The sequence below is a fragment of the Genypterus blacodes genome, unplaced genomic scaffold, assembly GCF_046128005.1.
Source record: "Genypterus blacodes isolate CSIRO-AG114 ecotype Tasmania unplaced genomic scaffold, CSIRO-AGI_Gbla_v1 ptg000015l_1, whole genome shotgun sequence".
Lineage (NCBI taxonomy): Eukaryota > Metazoa > Chordata > Actinopteri > Ophidiiformes > Ophidiidae > Genypterus > Genypterus blacodes.
Window position 1 is genome coordinate 6105759 of NW_027466829.1, and position 18893 is coordinate 6124651.

An 18893-nucleotide genomic window follows, 5' to 3' on the forward strand; every position below is an offset into this window, starting at 1 on the left:
ATTATAAAGAAATACTGTGGTTCAAATCAAACAATCACCAACCTGCAGAGGTGAAATCTGCTTCATTTACACTTCTTTACATTTAGTTGTTTCCAAAGACTCCAGACAGCAAAACCTGAAACAAATCATAGAAGAAGAAACGTGAATCAGCCATGCAACCCAACGCCAAGACGCACATCTGTGTAGCAGCAGGGCCACATGGAGGCCACATACAGAGGGTTCAGGGTCAAATGTCAACATATTAGAGGAGCTTTAGAGGAACACGTGTTCATGGATCCATAAGGGTCCGATCCCTCTGTGTCATCACATGATTTGTCAGCGTTAGCGCCCCCTGCAGGCAGCAGAGATGTGCTGAAGTTTAGAGCCAATGAGAGGTGAGTCAAGTGTCACATGACTCAAAGGATTATGGTTTAATAGTAGAGGATTCTCTCAAAGCCTTTTGTTCTTTGTCTTCAGTGGAGCAAAGCGTCTTCATCACCTTCACAAAGCTGTGGACCAATCAGGGCTGAGTGGAGAGCTCCAGACCAAGACTGAGGCTGCTGAGGCTGAGGAGGCTTCTTCTTGTGAGTGCTTGTTGCAACTCCACACACACACACACACACACACACTCACACTCACACTCACACTCTCACACTCTCACACTCTCACACACACACGCAGTAATAAAATAGTATAATATATAAAAATACATAAATAAACACATCATATATTATATGAACATATTTTGAATGTACAATGAATTGATATTTTCCGTTATTTAAAAGAGAAAGTTTTGTCTCTGCTTCCTCCCTGAGTCGTTTTGTTGTCTTGTCATGTTGTTTTGTCCTGAGTGAGTTTGTCTTCTGTCTTGTTGTTGAGAGGCTGAGGATGATGAAGCTCTGTGTATGATGAGGATGAGGCAGAGAAGAATCTTGAAGGCTAAGTTATTTATACTGAGCGAGCGGAGGAAGGCCCACATGACTCTGGACTGTATTTCATGACCTTGTCAGCTCATTGGTTTGAGCGCTAATCCACTTCCATAAAGAGAAAGTGGAGGATTTGGCCGGCGATGGCAGATTGAATATATACCTTCCTCTTCACGCCGGCTCAGCCCGTGAGCGTCCGACAGCTGAAATCACATCAGGAAAGGTACGAGCTCTTCCTCTCTCGCTCCCACTCGGGTGCTTTGCTGATGTTTTGCTGTATGAAGGTTTATCTGTGTGTGTGTGCCGGCAGCTGTAAACAGTGGCCGGAGCTGTTCGCTGTGTTGTAATGTCAGTAATGTCAGTGAGGCGTCTGAGGCTTCACGTTTGAAGTTTTTGGCGTTTTGTGGGATTTCTCTGGCGCCCACAGGGTCTGGACGGGAGGTTTGGATGGTCGGGGATTGGCTGCTGTTGACTCCCTGATTTAGAATCATCTTTTCTGAATTAGAATTCAATTGATCGAGGAGCAAAAACGCATCTGTCAGACGTTTTAGACTCCAGCCGGCTCAGAGGTGATGCCAGCCTGGTTCAGGGATGGGACGACCCACTCTAAGCAGATTCACCCCATTCTCCAAACCTCTCCGGTCTCTGATGGAGCGAGGCGTTTACACGGGCAGCGGGCGAAGGGTTTGATGTTTGCAGTGTAGGTGTGAGATGTTGATACTTGGTTTGGAGCGAGTTGACATGCATGGATACTGCTGAGTGTGTGAGAAGACTGCTGAGTGTGTGAGAAGACCGCATCGCCGTCATTCCATAACTGCTGTGGACGAGGAAGGAGACGGAGAACACCACACCACACTCTCAAACGCTCCTTGATTTGTGTTTAACGCTGGTGTGGACACGATGTACAGCAAATAGTTGTGGCTTAAATGCTCTGAGTTGTGTTTGATCAGCTGAGGCGTCTCACACAGATGATCGTCGACGCTGGAGTGAGACTGAAGGAGTGAGACTGTAGAGACACACTCTCTGGAACACACAACTGAGTTTCCCGTTGTAGTTTTGGCGGTCATTGAAGGTCACGGTCGTATCCGTCACATCTCAGGCATGCGCTCGCTCGGCTTGCACGGCGGTGATGTACAAGCTGATGATGTGTCTCTCTGAAAGTCAACACCGCCTCAAGCAGCTCGCATGAAAACGGATCCGCCGCTGTTTATCCTCCTGTCAGCGGCAAGACGTCGGGAGGAAGACGAGCTGTGATCTGCCGACCTCCAACCTCTGTCTTCACTTCACCTCGCGCTCACGTTCCGTCCTCACACACCAAATTCAGCCTCTTTGCATAAACCTTTCAGTGTTGTGACTGGTTTGAGGACAGGAATCAGGGCCGGGCACTGTAAACTATTTTTAGATTTGAAAGGAATCAACATGTTAGAATAGAATCTCTTATCAAACGACTTCTTCAAGTCTCATTTTCTTCATCTGTCTCCAATATGAATCAACTTGTTTCAGGCATTTTCTAGATTTGAGCATTGGGATCTGGAAACAAGGCAGAAACTCCAAACTTCTTCATTTCCCAGCATTTAGACGGATCCTTCCAAAGTCTACACATCAACTGTTCCATAGCGGAGTCTAGAATAGAATTCCTTTGACGCCTGTGCGCTCTGCTTTCATGTTGAAGGCCTCGGCACAAAGATCTCCATGATTATGTTTCCACATTCTCCGTCTGAAAGCAACTGATTTGTGTTGGAGACAAGTGGAGACACAACAAAGTGGAGAGCGGAGAGAATGAAGCCGGAGCGGAGCGCCCGGACACTCGCTGGCCCGGCCGCTCGCACAGTTTAGGAGCTGTGAGGCTTCCATGGATTAGGAATCTATTCCTGGATCCACAGCTGTTCCTCATCCTTCCTAATGTCTTCATTATGGAAAAAACGGAACAGAGAAGACGTCTGACAGCCACCGCAGGCATGTTAGCACACGTCGCTCAGCGGGAATGTGGAGGCGGATCTGTGAAGCTGAGTTCGGATCTCCAGACACTGGAGACCGGACGGGATTGAAAACGATCTGCGGGCCTATAAGCCTAAGTGTGTGTGTGTGTGTGTGTGTGTGTGTGTGTGTGTGTGTGTGTGTGTGTGGTACGGGTCAGCATGTCTCTGGAGGGGTGAGGGAGGGCCCGTGGAAACCCAACACCTCCCCTGGCCAAGACATTACAACCAAAATAACTGACCTTAGATGCACGAGCGACTTTTGTGCTTCGGGCGGACAAAATACAAACGAGCTTTACGAAAAGTGTCAGAGTGAGTGTGTGAGCCACTGACACACACACACACACACACACACACACACACACACACACACACACACACTCCGTGCTCTTGAGTTTTAAAAGTGTGTGAGGTCATGGAAGCATTCACACTGAGCCGACAGTCCGGCTCCATATTCCACTGCTGTTTTCTTCTCCTTCTCGACGTCACAATAAGACGTAAAACACAACAGATCTGAAGCACTTGCGCCTATAGACCACCAGTGTTTAATCCACAAGCTCAGTCGAGCAAAACAAAAGTGTTAAAAAACATAATTCATCATAATTCTGTGGAAAACAACAGCAAAGTATCAAAGACCTCCTGATTCATGTTGCAGGCAGATCTCTGTCTGAAACCACTAACACCGCTTCATTTTCAGTTTGATTTCAGGTTCCAGCTGCCATCATGACTGAGTAAGTCAACAGAGTGTCAGACAGAGTGTCAGGCAGAGCGTCAGACAGGAGTCACTGCAGTCACTGGAGTCACTCCCACATTCACTTCTTCTGTTTTGACTCTTTGGACTCTTATTCTTCTTTATTTTGTAGAATCATGACTAAATATTTAAAATATTCAAACTAGAAAAATGACTTTTGACTCCAGAGGATTGAAGTCTTTGAACTCCAACATGTTGCATGTTAATAATAATAATAATGTTTTCTCCTTATAATCTCTTAAATTGCTGTTAAAACGTAACATTTGTTGTATTCCCTTATTATTGTTGTTTCAATACATTGTATTGTTTTAATGCTCATTAACTTTGTGAATGTTGTTCTTTCATTTGTCAGCTTTTAATCTCTTTGTGTTGTCGTTCACCTTTCCACGTATGTATTTGTGCTTTTTTATTACTTCTGCAAACAACGTAACAGAATTAACTTCACTAATTAGCTCAACCACATTCAGACATTTGATCCAACAAAAAAGATGCGAGTGTGTATTAAGTTTGTGTTTGTGCAGGAAGAGGATGTCAGCGAGGAAGAAGCACCAGCTGAAGGTCAGACACTCACACACACACACACACACACACACACACACACACGCGTGCGCACATAAACAGCAAAGATCCTGCAGTACTGAGGAAGCGCACTGCTCTGTTTGGCCTCTAGGTGGCACTGCAGTAGCATCAAATCATTTATAATACGTTTCCAGACATTATGGGATGTTAACTCATGATCAGAATAAAACATCTACACTCTCTGTGTCCTCAATGTCGGCTCTCTCTCCTTTTCTGATCTCCTCCCATGTCTCTCTCAGAGCTCCATGCTGGTAGTGGCGAATATGCTGCTGGAGGCTGAATCGAAGGTGAAGGTTGATGAGCGAGAGAAGTTCCTTGGAGACAAGTGTCCTCCTCTGGACCTACCGGGCTCCAAGGAGGAGCTCATGGTGAGACATGATGACCTTAATACCTGTGTGTGTGTGTGTGTGTGTGTGTGTGTGTGGGTCTTGGGTTTGAATCCCCTGGTGCGTCCTTTGTGTTCAGCATTGACAGATGGAGTTTCTTCTTCTACTGTAAGCTCAGTACTTTATTCATTATTCTTGTTTTTCCTGAATGCAATTGTTTTTTCTTTTCAGGAACTTTGCAAGAAGCTTCATGAGCAGATTGACCTCAGTGAAGAGGAGCGATACTGCTCAGAGTTCAAGCTGGACCTGGTTCGCAATGAGGTCAGCACCTACAGAACATCAGAGTGTAGCTTTACCACAACAGGGGAGGGCTGCCTGCTCTGTCCGCTCTGTCCGCTCTGTCCATGGTAGCGTCTTATTACATTACATTACGATCATTTGGCAGACGCTTTTATCCAAAGCGACTTACATTACATTATATTACCACCCTTCGCAGAGGGGGGAGCAATTGAGGGTTCGGTGCTCAGGGGCACCTCGGCAGGGACTCGAACCGGCAACCCTCCGGTTCTTAAGCGGAAGCTCTACCCACTCGACTACTGCCTCCCTCAATCATTATTTGGTCATTAGAAATAGTAATGTTATTTGTGCGGTAAAGTTGGGAAGCAAAGAGCAGAAACATCTGTAACTTCATGAGGAAAGATCTCATTAAAAGCACAGAAGCTCAAAATGATGAAATTGGAAATGACATCATGTTGGCTGAGTCTACAGGCAGACAGGTGAGTGACATGTTCATCAGGAGCTGTAAGTTGGAGGATCTATTGAGCTTTAACCCTTACACACCCACAGTGGCCACAGTCTTCTCAGTAAGGACACTCAGAATGACCTCTATTCCAAGTTCAGAACCATAAATCTATTTTGCATCTCTCAGTCATAATGCCTGGTGAGCTGAGAAGGTGTATTTCTTTAGAATGACACTTCTACTTACATTCATATATGGAGAAAAGAAGGCATCGTAACGGTTCCTCCTGAATCCTCCCAAAGGTCAGAGACCTGAACATCAAGATCGTGGATCTGAGGGGAAAGTTCAAGAGGCCCCGGCTGAAGAAAGTGCGTATGTCTGCTGACGCCATGCTGAAGGCTCTGCTGGGCTCCAAACACACCGTCAACATGGACCTGAGGGCCAACCTGAAGCAGGTCAAGAAGGAGGTGAAAGAGGAGGTGAGGAGCTTCATCCAATCGTCTCTCTATCTCTTTGCTCACTCTCAGATTATTGGGGATTTTTCGATCGATTCCAGCTGCATTTATTCTGCCGAAGTGATTTCTTGTCACTTTGTGAAAACGTTGCAGTTTACATTTCTGCCGCCAGAGGGCACCAAAACTTCAACCTTGAAATTTTTATTTCTTTTTATTTCTTGATTTTTAATGAAATATTCTGATTAAAATTTGATTTTCAAATGTTCCCGATTTTTTATATATATATTTTTCATAAGTTCTTGAATATGTTCCCTGCTTAATGAGACAGTTTTTAATTTTATTGAATTTTCTAGAAATAGGGAGAAAATCAACAAATTACAATTTTTTTACATTCTTCACATTTTGGTGTGAGTCATTACAGTCGATATCCTGTTGTGTGTTTCAGGACAAGCTGGCCAATGTGGGTGACTGGCGTAAGAACATTGAAGACAAGTCTGACAGGAAGAAGATGTTTGACGGTTAAAACACATTTCAGGTGTCAAATCTTTGTAACTGGAGAGTTTTATTCCAAAATATGACAAAAGAAATTATGCAGAATAATGCAACTTTATCGTACAGAACCTTTGAAGAACACAGGAAGTGGTTGGTTGTGCCATATTTTATGTCCTTTGTGTCGCCTCAGCGCATAACAGCGACAAAACGACAACTGCGTCTCTTCTACGACTGATCAACGGAGACGTCACATGTTGTTTTGTTGTTGACAGTGTGTGTGACGACGTGTTAACGGCCTCACATCTCACACGTTGGCTTGCTCATGCTTGTTCTTAGCGTTCTCTCAGGGCATTCTGGGAAATGTAACAAATGTCCAAAGTGAGTAGAAGTTTGAGTTATTTAATGTTTGTCTTTTGGAATGAAACTCTTCAGTGGCGGCTCCTCCTCCTCCTCTCCAGCCTGTGTTTACACTCGACTGTGATGGAGCCAGACAGCACAGATGTTTCTACGCACCTATGAGCAAAATAAATGTTGGTTCAAACATAAAGTTGGCAGGATTGTGACTTTTGTCAGTGCTCAGAGGAAAGACGTTCACACTCAGCATGCTGACACTTTTCATGCAGATTCCAGAAGCAAAGATCACAAACCCCTTCAGGCAGATCACATGATGCTTACACACCTGGGTCATCCCATCAGGTCTGCAGAGGTCAAAGTAAAAGAGAAGAATATCTCCTGGCCACAGCTTGGTTAAGTGTAGGAACAAGATGATTGAGTGGTGGCCTCAGGTTCCAGACTGCTCCTGATCCTGCTGCAGGTCCTCAGGTCCTCAGCTGCTCTTCTGTTTATCAATATAATCAATCAGCAAACCCATGTGCTTTGATCCAGTGTTGAAGCGGGTGGGCAGAAAACAAATGGAGCCTCCAAACTCCCAGAAGGTCAGAGAGCGCAGCTAAGAGACGGACCATCAGAGGATTCCGTCCCCTGGTGTCGTCCCCGTGTGTGTGTGATGCTTTGGTTCTTGAGGGTCAGGATTGAAAACCTTCAGGTCACAAACGTCACTCTGACTCTTCCTCTCATCATCATCATCGTTCCTGTCACCGCCTCTTTCTGCCTTTGAGTAAAATGTGTCTCTAAATAAATGTTGATGCGTTGCCATAATGAGAGTCTAACTGCGGTTAGAATGTATGTATTTTACAGTGAATGGTCGTTTGCCTCAGCTCACTAATCAACACAGGTGCCTCAAATGAAGCCTAGTCCAGGAATTCAGGTGAAGACATCTCTCACCCAGAAATCCTGGCCAGGTCTGGGCCTGAGCCTGGTTCATTAAACCCTTTGTAGGCTCCCGGTGGTTGATGGTGATGCATGGTAAGTCATTTACTTCTACGGTGCTAAACTAATAAACTAATTTTTAGCTGAGGCCATTTATTGTGGTTCTGTATCTCAGAGAAAATGGAAGAAAACGTTTGAGGCTTTTGTTGTGGAAACCACTGCGTAAAGTCATCTCCTTGAACGCTCTGCTTCCTGCTCTCGCTTTAGGAGAAGTTGCAATCAGGAATTCTGTATCTTCAGTGTGTTTTTGTCTTTGCGCACTTTTCGTTTCCCTGCTCTCTGTGGAACATGAGTTGGAAATACAAAGGGGCAAACTGTCACTTTAAGGCCACAAAAAAAAGATTCACAGTTTACCTCTTTTTCTTGCAGAGCACCCCTCCACAACAGGTGACAAACGCACACACGTGTGAAGATACAGGCACACACTGCAGCAGCTGAGTGATGGTGTCTCCCCATCTGTATTCCAAAAAGAAGTCTGCAGCAGAAGAACAGAAGTAAAGAGATCCTACCAATACTACATTTAAACGTGGGTATAGAGATGTTAGAGCAACTGGGACGTGGGACGATTCTGAACCTTCATAAACACTAGTGTTGGTCACTGGGTGATGTCATTGGTTGGCTATAGTTCAGCCCCAGCAGGCTGTGTCTTTCACAAAGCTTTGATAATGCGACGGTCTCAGTCTGCTGATGGACGAGCTGAATTGAGACACAGCTGGTGTGAGCTGACATGGAGTGACAGGCTGGTGAGGGATTAGGTGCAGGATTAGCTGAGGTATCTCTGGGTGGATATGACACCGCGCTCACGCCGGGGAGCTCTCAGCAGCTGTTTGTTAGTTTAGTCTGCCATCTTCTCTGGCGGGAAACCAACCATTTTCTATAAATCCACGCTAATCCAGATATCATGTTTGTCTGCGTGTCAGAGGACAACACAGTCTCACTCAGGATGAATGACTCCGTGAGTCATTAAAGCAGAGATGAGTGTTGGTTTAAGGTTTTAATTCTGACAGAATATTGAAAACTGTTCGAATAATAATGTTAGAATAAAAAAGGCACTGCCACTGCAGTTACCAATGTGTCCAGCAGGGTGCATCATTACATTAATGATGTAGACCTACATGCTTGGAAAGAAATAACGTCTGAGCTTTTTTTGTCATACAAAGCCATTTACAGATTAAACTTCTACAAACACTCCAACAAAGAGAAGAGATATGAAAAGAGGAGGACAGAAGAAAGACAAGTGAGATGGATCCAAAAATAGAAGCACAGCAGTAAAGAAAAGACAAATGTATTTGTACGATGATGCTCACTCTTTTTCTCGACTGTTTTAAAGATTTCAGTGTTTTTAGGTTTTCCCAAACAATTAATTACAATATTCAGCCAACAAATGGTGACATGGTCTTTGTCAGTCTAGGTGTGTCCAGCAGGGGGCAGCATTCCATCAATGTCAGCCTGTACACCAACGTCATGTGTTGTGTATGATGACTTGTGTTGTGCAAACATTTTGATGCCCCAAACTGACCTCAGAATGAAAACGTGCGTCAATCACTCCTGCCAGAGCGCTTCACCAAGGCATGAGAGTGTCGATCTGGAGTTTGTCCCAAGGTGCTGCACTGTGGCTGGACACTGTCTCTTAGGGTAAGGACGGGTTCAGTGCAGGGAACGACAGGACAAGTTAGTCTTCTTTGTCTAAACAGTCTAAGTCCAGTAATGTCAGCAAACACACACTGGGAGCAGCCAAATGGGGTCAAAGCCGAAAAGGAATTCCATTGTTTACCTAAGTTGTGCCCATACATCCAATAACATTTTTCCAGCATTTATCCTGAATCACAATACTGTAAGTAATCAGTACAAAAATTAAAAATCCGATGGTATGGCTCTGTACCGCCTCACTTCCTGCCCCACCAGATGACAACAAAGACACACCCACAAAGCTAATACCAGGTACCAGAAACCCTAGGAATTATATGATGAAGATTTGCATTATTAAAGAAGAGGGGACCTGGTGTGAAATAGAAGATGTCATGAAAAGATAAAAATGAGAAAACTATGATAGTTATTTTCGGGCAAAATCAATGGAAGTGGCTGACTGGAATAAGTGAAGTGGTGACAAACACTAAGGTGTCCGGCAGGTCTGTACCTCGCTGTGATTGGTTCAGGCTAACCCTAACTGTAACGACACAATGTGGACATATGAGAGGGTTTGGTTAAGAAGGTCTCAAAGGGTCAGAAGACGAGATTGACTGAGTGGATTGATTCAGAAAGACTAGTTCCAAAGAGGATCAGTTTCTCCTTCAGAAGGTTTCTGGGCTCCTCCATAAGTTCCTGGGTTGATGGAAAAGATTCTTGGTTGAATGTTTAGGGTTAGATTTTGGGAAGAGGGTTGTTGGGGCTCTTGAAGGTTGTTGTGTTCTTGGGAAGGTTTGTCATTCGCTGTCTGTTCTTGTGTGACATACCGAAAACCAATGAAGTGCCAAAAAAACCTCTCTGCGGGAGAGGACACAGACACTTTGGCCACATTTTTCTACTGTCATCTGTAGAAACAAGCAGATGGTGGATGAATGTAAACTAACAAGCCCGATGAATATGCATCAAGTTGCATTGGTGAGCATCCACATATATTAATTACTTCACATAGTGAGGAAAGGCTACACGCTTCATCCGCATGTGCGAAGTCTAAGCTGCTGTACGCGACATTCTTGAGGCGTCTTCACCAAAACACCTGCCCGTCTCTCTGACAGAACCACGAACCTGACCCCTCCCGTCGCCCTCCACAGCCACATTCCCGGCATGCCTCAGACTCCATCATGTCTGCTGTCTGCACCTCACTCAGACCTGTCATCACGCCTGGAGGCCCACCTGCTGCTCACACCTTTAGGCTCATCGCTGCCTCCTAGTCCGGCTCGTTCTCAGGTGGAGCTTCGCTAACTAATGAAATGACAAGGATAAAAATTATGTTTCTGTAAACTCAACTAAAGGGCGGCTTCTAGGGATCAGAAGATTTCTGGTTTGATTCCAGCCTCATCCTCCGAGAAGAAGAAGTGTTGTTGAGCAAGACACTGAGCCCCTCACTGCTCCTGATGGGCAGGTTGTCTCCTTGCCTGGTATGAACCTGCATCAGTGTGTGGATGTGAGTGTCAGTGTTTGGACTAAAGTGAAATGCGAGTACATTAGGTACGTTAGCAAAATCAACAATCCCAGAGGTGAGCTTTGGATGTAGCTGACTGCTAGCTTTGACTGTAGCCGACTGTTAGCTTTGGATGTAGCTGTCTGTTAGCTTTGACTGTAGCCGACTGTTAGCTTTGGATGTAGCTGATTGTTAGCTTTGACTGAAGCCGACTGTTAGCTTTGGGTTTAGTTTGAGACCACAGTAGTCTTCGCTCTCCTTGTTGCAGCATCACTCATTTCGCAAAACAATGCTCCGCAACTCCCTACGTCCTGTTGTAGTTCACAACTCCAGAGCGTGTTTGTCCCACTGACCAAAGGAATGTCTGTGATACATTTGGTACTTAAGCTGCTCTATGTGACACAACAATGAGCTGCTCTATGTGACACATCAATGAGCTGCTCTATGTAACACATTATCAAGCTGCTCTATGTGACACAACAATGAGCTGCTCTATGACCTGCCAGGTTCCAAACCCAGGTCGCTCTTTGTGACTCACCACATCTGTGTTCAGGTCCCAGTAGTTTGTCTCGTAGCCTCTGTCACTGATTTGTCCCAAGTGAAGCATTTGAGTAAAGCTACTTGTGATGTTTTAAGTCTTTTCTCATTTCTAGTTGAGTTGGCTACTTTGTGACTTGATTCCATGTTGAATGTCACATGACTGTCACATGTCACAACACTGGCTGTTCCCTCATTGGACGCACGTTGCAAAGGTCACCAAAAGGTCAGAGTTGAATTTTTTGTTGAAGTTTGCGTGAAGCAGCAGAGTGGAAAGCAGCAGCTCTTTGTTCCGCCTCTGTTCTGTGTTTGGAGTCATCTGCTGTCACATAACACAGCTTACTTCTCTCTGGGTTTTGTGCCAGTATGACTTCATTTTAAATCAATTCCCTCCACATCTTCTCGTCTTCACCTCCAGTACGCTGGGCCAAACTATAAAAACTCAGTAAAGAGCAAATCCGTGTCTTTGACATTTCTATTTACATCTCAGCAGCTGCACACAATGTTGACTTTTTATAACCGAACGTTATCCAGTGACTTGGAACTAATTTGAGTTTTCATTAAAGCATGAAGTCACTTGATATGAACAGATGGTAAACAGGTGACGGAGGGAGTTTTTTTTATTTTTTTTTAGCTTGTTTCAGAGCGACAGGAGACAGAGAATCAAAGCTATTCAGCAATCAACAAGAAAAGCTGATAGAGACACATTTTGGACTTGAATTCTAGTTTATGCAAAGAAAATAGCAAAATTGTAGTTTTGTAAAAATGACATCATGAAATCAATTCAGAAGGAAATGTAGCTTTTGTGGAGAGAAAGTGAGTAAAGGCTCCTGATCAGTGTGGCTGTGAGCTGCTGGGATGAGGGTTAGCTTGTTGTTGAGCTCCGTGTGAGGCTCCGGGTCCAGCTGAGGTTACCGCTCGGAAAAGCTGCAGCTACCTGACGTGGTGCCACATATTCCTTTAGCAGTGGAGTGAACATGAGAGGGCGAGAATCCCGCCTAAGGTTCACATCACAGGCTTACATCAGCAAGAAGAGACGGAGCACCAACCGGGCCTGCCGCTGATCAGCCGATATTTATAGAGGGAGGAAATGTGAGCTCGGGTTTTATTTGGAGCAAATCAAAGTTTCACTTTGTCTCTTTTCCACCTGTTTTCTCTGGCAGATTCCTAATGCGACGGCTTAAGTATCAGATGTTGGCTTTGTGCTGCATGTGTGTGTCTCTGCGTGTGATTGGTCTGTGTGCTGCAACGTCACACACCTACTCTTAAATGATCTGAGGCCTCTCAGCTGTTGCTTCCCTCCATGAGTGTTGGTGACTTCAGACTCGAATTGTGTGTCATGATTTCAGTTCAGACATGATCGTTCGAGCTGCTTTTAGAGTTCAAAATATAAAATTTAAGGGGTTCTTTCTTGTGACTGCCTCACAAATGAGTGCTGCATGTTTGCATGAGCTGCAGAAATCGAGCGGGCGGCTGAGGAAGAAGTGATGTCATCGATGTATTGATCTGATTGAGCAGTTACTTTCCACTGCATGTAAAATGGCCTCGTTCTCATTGGCTGTTACATCTTTGTCTATATTTGTGTTGAGCAAAATGTTTCAGACACTCACAAGGGACATTCTAGGCATCAGCCCCTATTGGACGAAGTGTTTAATGCTCTAGAATCTAGAGATGTTTCTGTAACTCTGCAGCAGCAGCTTTATTGTCACCAGTCTCTGGCACACTACACATTCATATCTTCATACTGTATGTAACCCGTAACCATGACAATGCTCCCACAAAGATCTTACGTGCCACCGGACTCTCTCTCTCGCCCGTCCACACACACAGAGACGTGATAACTGCGTCTCCCTGCTGAACAAGTTTGGGAACCACTGGATTATGCAATGTAGGAGAATTACATCCAGCTCAGAGTTTTCCCTCTTTTCGCCTGATCCTGGATCCGTTTAAGCAGGCCGTTATTTTTCCTGTCAAATTCGGCGATCTGTCCATATATGTGCCAATATTTGAGGGGCCGCATTAAAGCGGGCAACGGGCCGCATTAAAGCGGGCAACGGGCCACATGTGGCCCGCGGGCCATAGTTTGCCCACCCCTGCTCTAGATTGACATTCAGTATGCAAGAATTAGAGCAGCAACATTTCAGCATTTCTTCTTCTGTAATTTCCTCAGGGAGAAGCTGAGCAGCTGCTGTTTTACTAATCAAATCTATAAGTGGAGGCCCCACGTCCTGCTCTGATTGGCTAACTGGGGTGCCTGTAGAGCAGCGAGAGGTGGGAAACACGAGGACCTCAGCCGGCTCTGGTTTCCAAGCGTTTGGAGGACACAACCAGTGAATCCATTTCTGCTTCTAATTTCCCCAGAAAACCCCGCAATCAAAACAAAACAGGCAGACAGGATCATGGTTGACGTCCCGCAGGCCGTCCCACTGACAACCCCAAAGACCCAAACCTCCGCCCTCTACTGGCCAGAGGGTCCTTCTGTGCGTCCCGTGAACTGATGCCCCGGGAGAGAGACTAACAATAAGAGGACTACACTGTATTGTGCTTAAACATTCCCTCTCTCTCTCTCTCTCTCTCTCTCTCTCTCTGTCGGTCTCTCTCTCTCTCTCTGTCGGTCTCTCTCTCTCTCTCTGTCGGTCTCTCTCTCTCTCTCTCACTCTCTCTCTCTCTCTGTGCCCGTCTCTCTGCCTGTCTCTCTCCCTCATCTCTGTCTTTCATGTTATTTCCTAATGCATGTTTGTGTTTCCTGCTCTCCATGCCTTGTGTGTACCTCTGTATAATCCCACTGGGTGTTCCTATTGCTCCCTCAGATTTGTGGAGAGGGAATCTCTGTTGGAGAAGAAGTGTAAGAAGAAAATGTTTGTCTTTGCCCTGAGAATGACACATTAGTCCTTCAGATTCATCAGGCTCACAAAGCTCGACTCTCTCTGAGGTCCAACCTGTGGTTCGATTTCAGGTCAAACAAAACCAGTGCAGCGTCCTCTGGTGTCAGATCAGCACAGGACGCTTCAGTTCTCTGATCCAGAGCAGCACAGAGCAGCACAGAGCTGCGACTGCCTCCAGACACTCCAGGACTGTTGGGCTTTGGTGGAGGTATGGGCTCTAATGTCACAATGTGTCCTAATCTGACCTGAAAAGACTTGAAAGTGTTCATTTTGTCTTCGACTTCCCCCAAACATCCTGCAGAGTCTTTGCTTTGGTGGATTTGGCCTGTGGATGGTTGAATATTGAGTGTGAACCCCTTTCCTCCCTTTTATAGCATCTCAGTGTCTCCTAACATGAAACCAGGCTCCTCCTGGAGGACGATGGGCTCATATTTATGAGGAGACGCTGGCAGGGCTCGATGATATTTCAGGCACTTGCAGGCCGATTGGTCTGAGGATTCTCCATTTCCATAAACAGGAGCTCCATATCCATATTTGATCCCTCATATATATATACACCCTGCTGTGATTTCTTCCCACTGTGACTTGAGTCTCAGCTCGCTCGCTGCCCTCCTCCTCCTCCTCCTCCTCTTCGTCTTTCTTTCTGGTTGTAGGTGAGCTTGAGTTTCTCTCTGCATGAAGCTGCTGAGCTTTGGATGGATCTCTGTCCTGCTCTTTTTGTGGAAGGTTCTCGTAAAGTGCTGAGGTCACGGGTGTCTTGACCTCTGGGTGCTTGTAGCTCTGTGGTGAAGCAGAGGAGCTTTAACGAGCCGCTCTGCTGAAATGAGCTCAACAAGCTTCTGCACTTTAGAGTCTTTATCAGAGCTTTGTCTCCTGGCTCAGAGAGGAAACCTGTCGTTTTCTGTTCAGGCTCATTTCTCAAGCCATGTTTAGAAATGTGAGTGTTATTTTCCTCCTCAGGTGTTTTTAATTAGACAAAACATGTTTGATTAGGTGTTTAGGTGTGTTGATTCACTGTTTAGATTTCTGGAGTTTTGGTGTTTGGAAAGAAGAAGAAATTGCAGATTGAGAAACTTGGATGATATAGAAAATTTGGAAATTTCCTCACCTTGAATTTCTTTGGACCTTTAGAGTTTCTTTATCTGAGAAAAGATGAAACGTTCATAGTTTAAGAACAAAGCCCCTTTATGAGGAGGTGGTGATGATTGGATTGACAGAAGCTCTTAGGAGGGAAGAAGACTCGTAAAGAGGAAGAGGGTTGTGGAAAGTTAAACTGGGTGGAGATGGGTGGCGTTCCGCAGGGCAATGTTGTTGGAATTCACAGCTTGCACTGGGTGGCTAACGGGCTCGTCAGCTAACGTGCTAGCTCAGCACATAGCTTTTCTTGCCCCAGAGAGGAATTGAAGTGTAAAGTCCCCGAGCGTCTGTGGACCACCTGTAAGGTTACTTAGCCCAGGCGTCAGGGCGACATCAGAGCCCCGCCGCTCCAAACTTAGCCTTGTCACCACTCGGCCGTCGCATCATCTGTTTGATGGATCACGTTTCATCCACATCGCTCTGATATTTAAGAAGATCGAAGAAGCCAGCAGATGCTTCACTTCTTCTTCTCTTCTTCTCTGTTTCTCTCCACAGGCTGTGAAGCACAGAAACCACAAACATGTCTGAGTAAGTGATGACCCTTTAACTTTGGTTTGGAGAGAGAGAGAGAGAGAGAGAGAGAGAGAGAGAGAGAGAGAGAGAGAGAGAATGGTTGTGGGTTCTAAGTCATGAGGTTTTTTCGTCTGAATGTATTTTGTGTTCTTCTCCTTAAAGCAAGAAGATGACATCGAGCCGCAGGCATCATCTAAAGGTACAAACCTCTAATTGGGTTTTCACAGGCAGATATTGATCCTGATCAGTCTGCAGATCCATCATCATGGTGCCTCTTTATGCTGTACACACACACACACACACACACACACACACACACACACACACACTACTTACAGAATACAGCAACAAACTTTGCGCCCGTGTGAATTATGCTCTAACTACAGGGAACGTCACACACCTAACCACTGTGTGTGTATGTGTGTGTGTGTGTGTGAGAGAGAGCGTGCGTGCGTGCTCTCACTTACATACACATTAAACTTAAAGACGGAAGTAGTTTGTAACCTGGCGACCGCCTGCATTCAAAAATGTACTGTTAACGACCCGACACACTAACAAACATCATAAACATATGGTAATATAAGTGATGTCATATTATTGAGTTGAATTGAATCCAAGTTGTTGGTTTGAATCCCATCTGTCAGCCAGCAGCCTCAGGCCTGATCAGAGCGGGGCTGCGCGGCTTGGTGGCGCCATCTGCTGGTTAAAAGAGTGAGACTCAGGAAAACCTCGTCTGTCTTTAGATGAATTTGAAGATGAAGATGATGAGTTTGAAACTTTTCAGACCTGACAGACCACACTGAGCCACGCCCCCTCAGCTCACATGATACTGAGACATGTGTGTGACCTTTGACCGAAAATGATCAGAGCAGAAATAGAAAAAGTTTTTTTGAAAATATTTGAAAAATCCAAAAGTCCGGTCAGCTATAAAAGGGGCGTGGCCTATTTGGCTGATGTGGAGAGATTCAAATGAAAAATGAGTTTCGTTCCGATGACATGGTTCAAAAGTTTGAGTCTAAAAGATCAAACGTGTATAACAGCGCTCCCACCAGGCTGACAGCCTTCAGTGACTCTGATGAGGCGTTCAGGTGCCTCAGGTACCGGGATCCATCCTGTCCTCTGCTTGTGCCCTCAGAGTGTGATGCTGTCGATCGCGGCCAGCATGATCGTGCAGGAGAAGAAAGACCTTGTGATCGCCAAAGCGAACTACATGGCTGAGCATTGCCCCTCCCCCAACAAGAGTGGAGACCAGGCCACTCTGATGGTAACTGAACCCTCAACCCTCTGACACCTCCACTGAAACTATGGAGTCACACTATTCTGTTCACATTAAGCTCCAAATGCTCCTGAAAACAACAATACTTAAGTAATTTCTTGTACTTTTAAGAGAGCATAGAGCAGCATGGAGCAGCATAGAGCAGCGTAGAGCTTCAGAGGGAGAAGAAAGGGTTAATGTCCATGTCACCTTTGATTCAAGCCAATATTGTAACCTTTCATAGAAATAGGACAATTGATTCAAAATAATGGTGCACTTTTTGTACAGCCTACATTTCCCATAAGGCTCAGCAAGGTGACCAGACAGCCTGATGCATGCTGGGGATGCATAGTGTGTGTGTGTTTGTGTGTGTGTGTGTGTGTGTGTATGTGTGTGTGTGTGGGTAACAGTGCTGCTTATGTGCACTTTGTCCGCACAGGACACCTGCAAGAAATTGCACGGGCTCATCGACGCAGTGGATGAGGAGCGTTACGACCTGGGGTCCAAAGTGAACAAAACGGATCAAGAGGTAAAGCTTCTATTTGTCCTCCTTCACCTTCATCTTCACCTCAAACATCAAGACATAAACCACACCCACCCAACCTTTCACACAAACATCAAACTGATTCACATGAGGCGTCGTCCTGTTTGATGTTTACAAGTAAAGCGGGAAGATTTACCAGTCTAGCATTAATTCATGGAAGCAGCAGGTTGATACTGTACGTTCATTAGATATGAGCACCTGACCTGTGACCTTTGTCCGTCCCCTGCAGATTGAAGAATTGAAGATTAAAGTGATCGACCTGGCCGGCGTGAAGAAGCCCGCCCTGAAGAGAGTGCGCATGTCTGCTGACGCCATGCTGAAGGCTCTGCTGGGCTCCAAACACACCGTCAACATGGACCTGAGGGCCAACCTGAAGCAGGTCAAGAAGGAGGTGAAAGATGAGGTGAGTCATCACAGGAGGAGACAGACTCTCTGCCTCTGTGCTCCGCTTCTTCTTTGGTGGAAACGCTAAGAAATGACAGTTTGTGAAACAGAAGGCAGCATGTTGGAGGAAATGAGACGTCAGAACAGCATTAGAACTAAAAAGGGAAGACCAACTGGCACCAATCCAGTGTGGTGCCAGTTTCTCTGCACTGAAAGGTTCAGGTTCATGTTCCCCATCATGTGTTTGAGGTACGCAGACATGTGAGTGCGGCGTGTTGCGGCTGACTGTGGCCTGTGTTTGTGTCCCGCAGCCTGCAGAGGCGGTGGGCGACTGGCGTAAGAACATTGAAGATAAGGCTGACAGGAAGAAGATGTTCGAGACTTCCTAAGCAGCCTGACTTCCTCCTCGTAGTTTCTCTCTCCCTGGGGCACTTTTTACAGGACATTTATGGCTTTTGTTTGATTAAATCCGTGACTTTCAGCTTTGTCTGTGATTGTACATTTGTAAAGCAGCGTTAAAAAGCTTCAAACTAAAATCCACTGAAACCTACAGACACGTTTGATGGATTCTTTCTTTCTCTGTGTTTTTGTGTGTGGAAATGTTTTGGGGTTCGTTCAACCAAAGAGCCGCAGAATTGAAAGACAAATCTAAATGATTATCATTCAGCTAAGATAGACTAAGCTTAGGATAAACTGATGAAAATCTTAGAACAGAGAACAAAGAATCAAACTGTCTTCAAATCAGCTGGAGAGTCAGAGTGCAGATCAGTGAGTCACCACACGGTGGCAGCAGAGGACTTCACTCTGCTCAGCTGAGCTCTTTTCATCGTATTTGATTTAAATTTTACTTCATATTCAAAAAGCTGCACTGTAACGACAAATCTCTGACTTATATAATTAATATGACACTTTATTCTGGATTAATGTGTGCTCCTGTATGGAGAAGTGCTGATTGTTCATGT

The 18893-nt window shown here is 45.4% G+C and overlaps 2 protein-coding genes across 2 annotated transcripts; both read left to right on the forward strand.

The window, feature by feature from the left end:
• Positions 1–1092: 1092 nt before the first annotated feature.
• On the forward strand, positions 1093–6739 carry LOC142989654 (troponin I, fast skeletal muscle-like). The gene is made up of 7 exons (XM_076139282.1): positions 1093–1128; positions 3579–3612; positions 4154–4190; positions 4451–4579; positions 4769–4858; positions 5579–5755; positions 6177–6739. The coding sequence occupies exons 2-7, from the start codon at positions 3605–3607 to the stop codon at positions 6252–6254; spliced, it is 519 nt and encodes a 172-aa protein (XP_075995397.1). The 5' UTR covers positions 1093–1128; positions 3579–3604; the 3' UTR covers positions 6255–6739.
• Positions 6740–14706: 7967 nt separating this feature from the next.
• On the forward strand, positions 14707–18413 carry LOC142989662 (troponin I, fast skeletal muscle-like). The gene is made up of 7 exons (XM_076139294.1): positions 14707–14751; positions 15731–15763; positions 15911–15947; positions 16884–17012; positions 17443–17532; positions 17777–17950; positions 18243–18413. The coding sequence occupies exons 2-7, from the start codon at positions 15756–15758 to the stop codon at positions 18318–18320; spliced, it is 516 nt and encodes a 171-aa protein (XP_075995409.1). The 5' UTR covers positions 14707–14751; positions 15731–15755; the 3' UTR covers positions 18321–18413.
• The last annotated feature ends 480 nt before the right edge of the window (positions 18414–18893 follow it).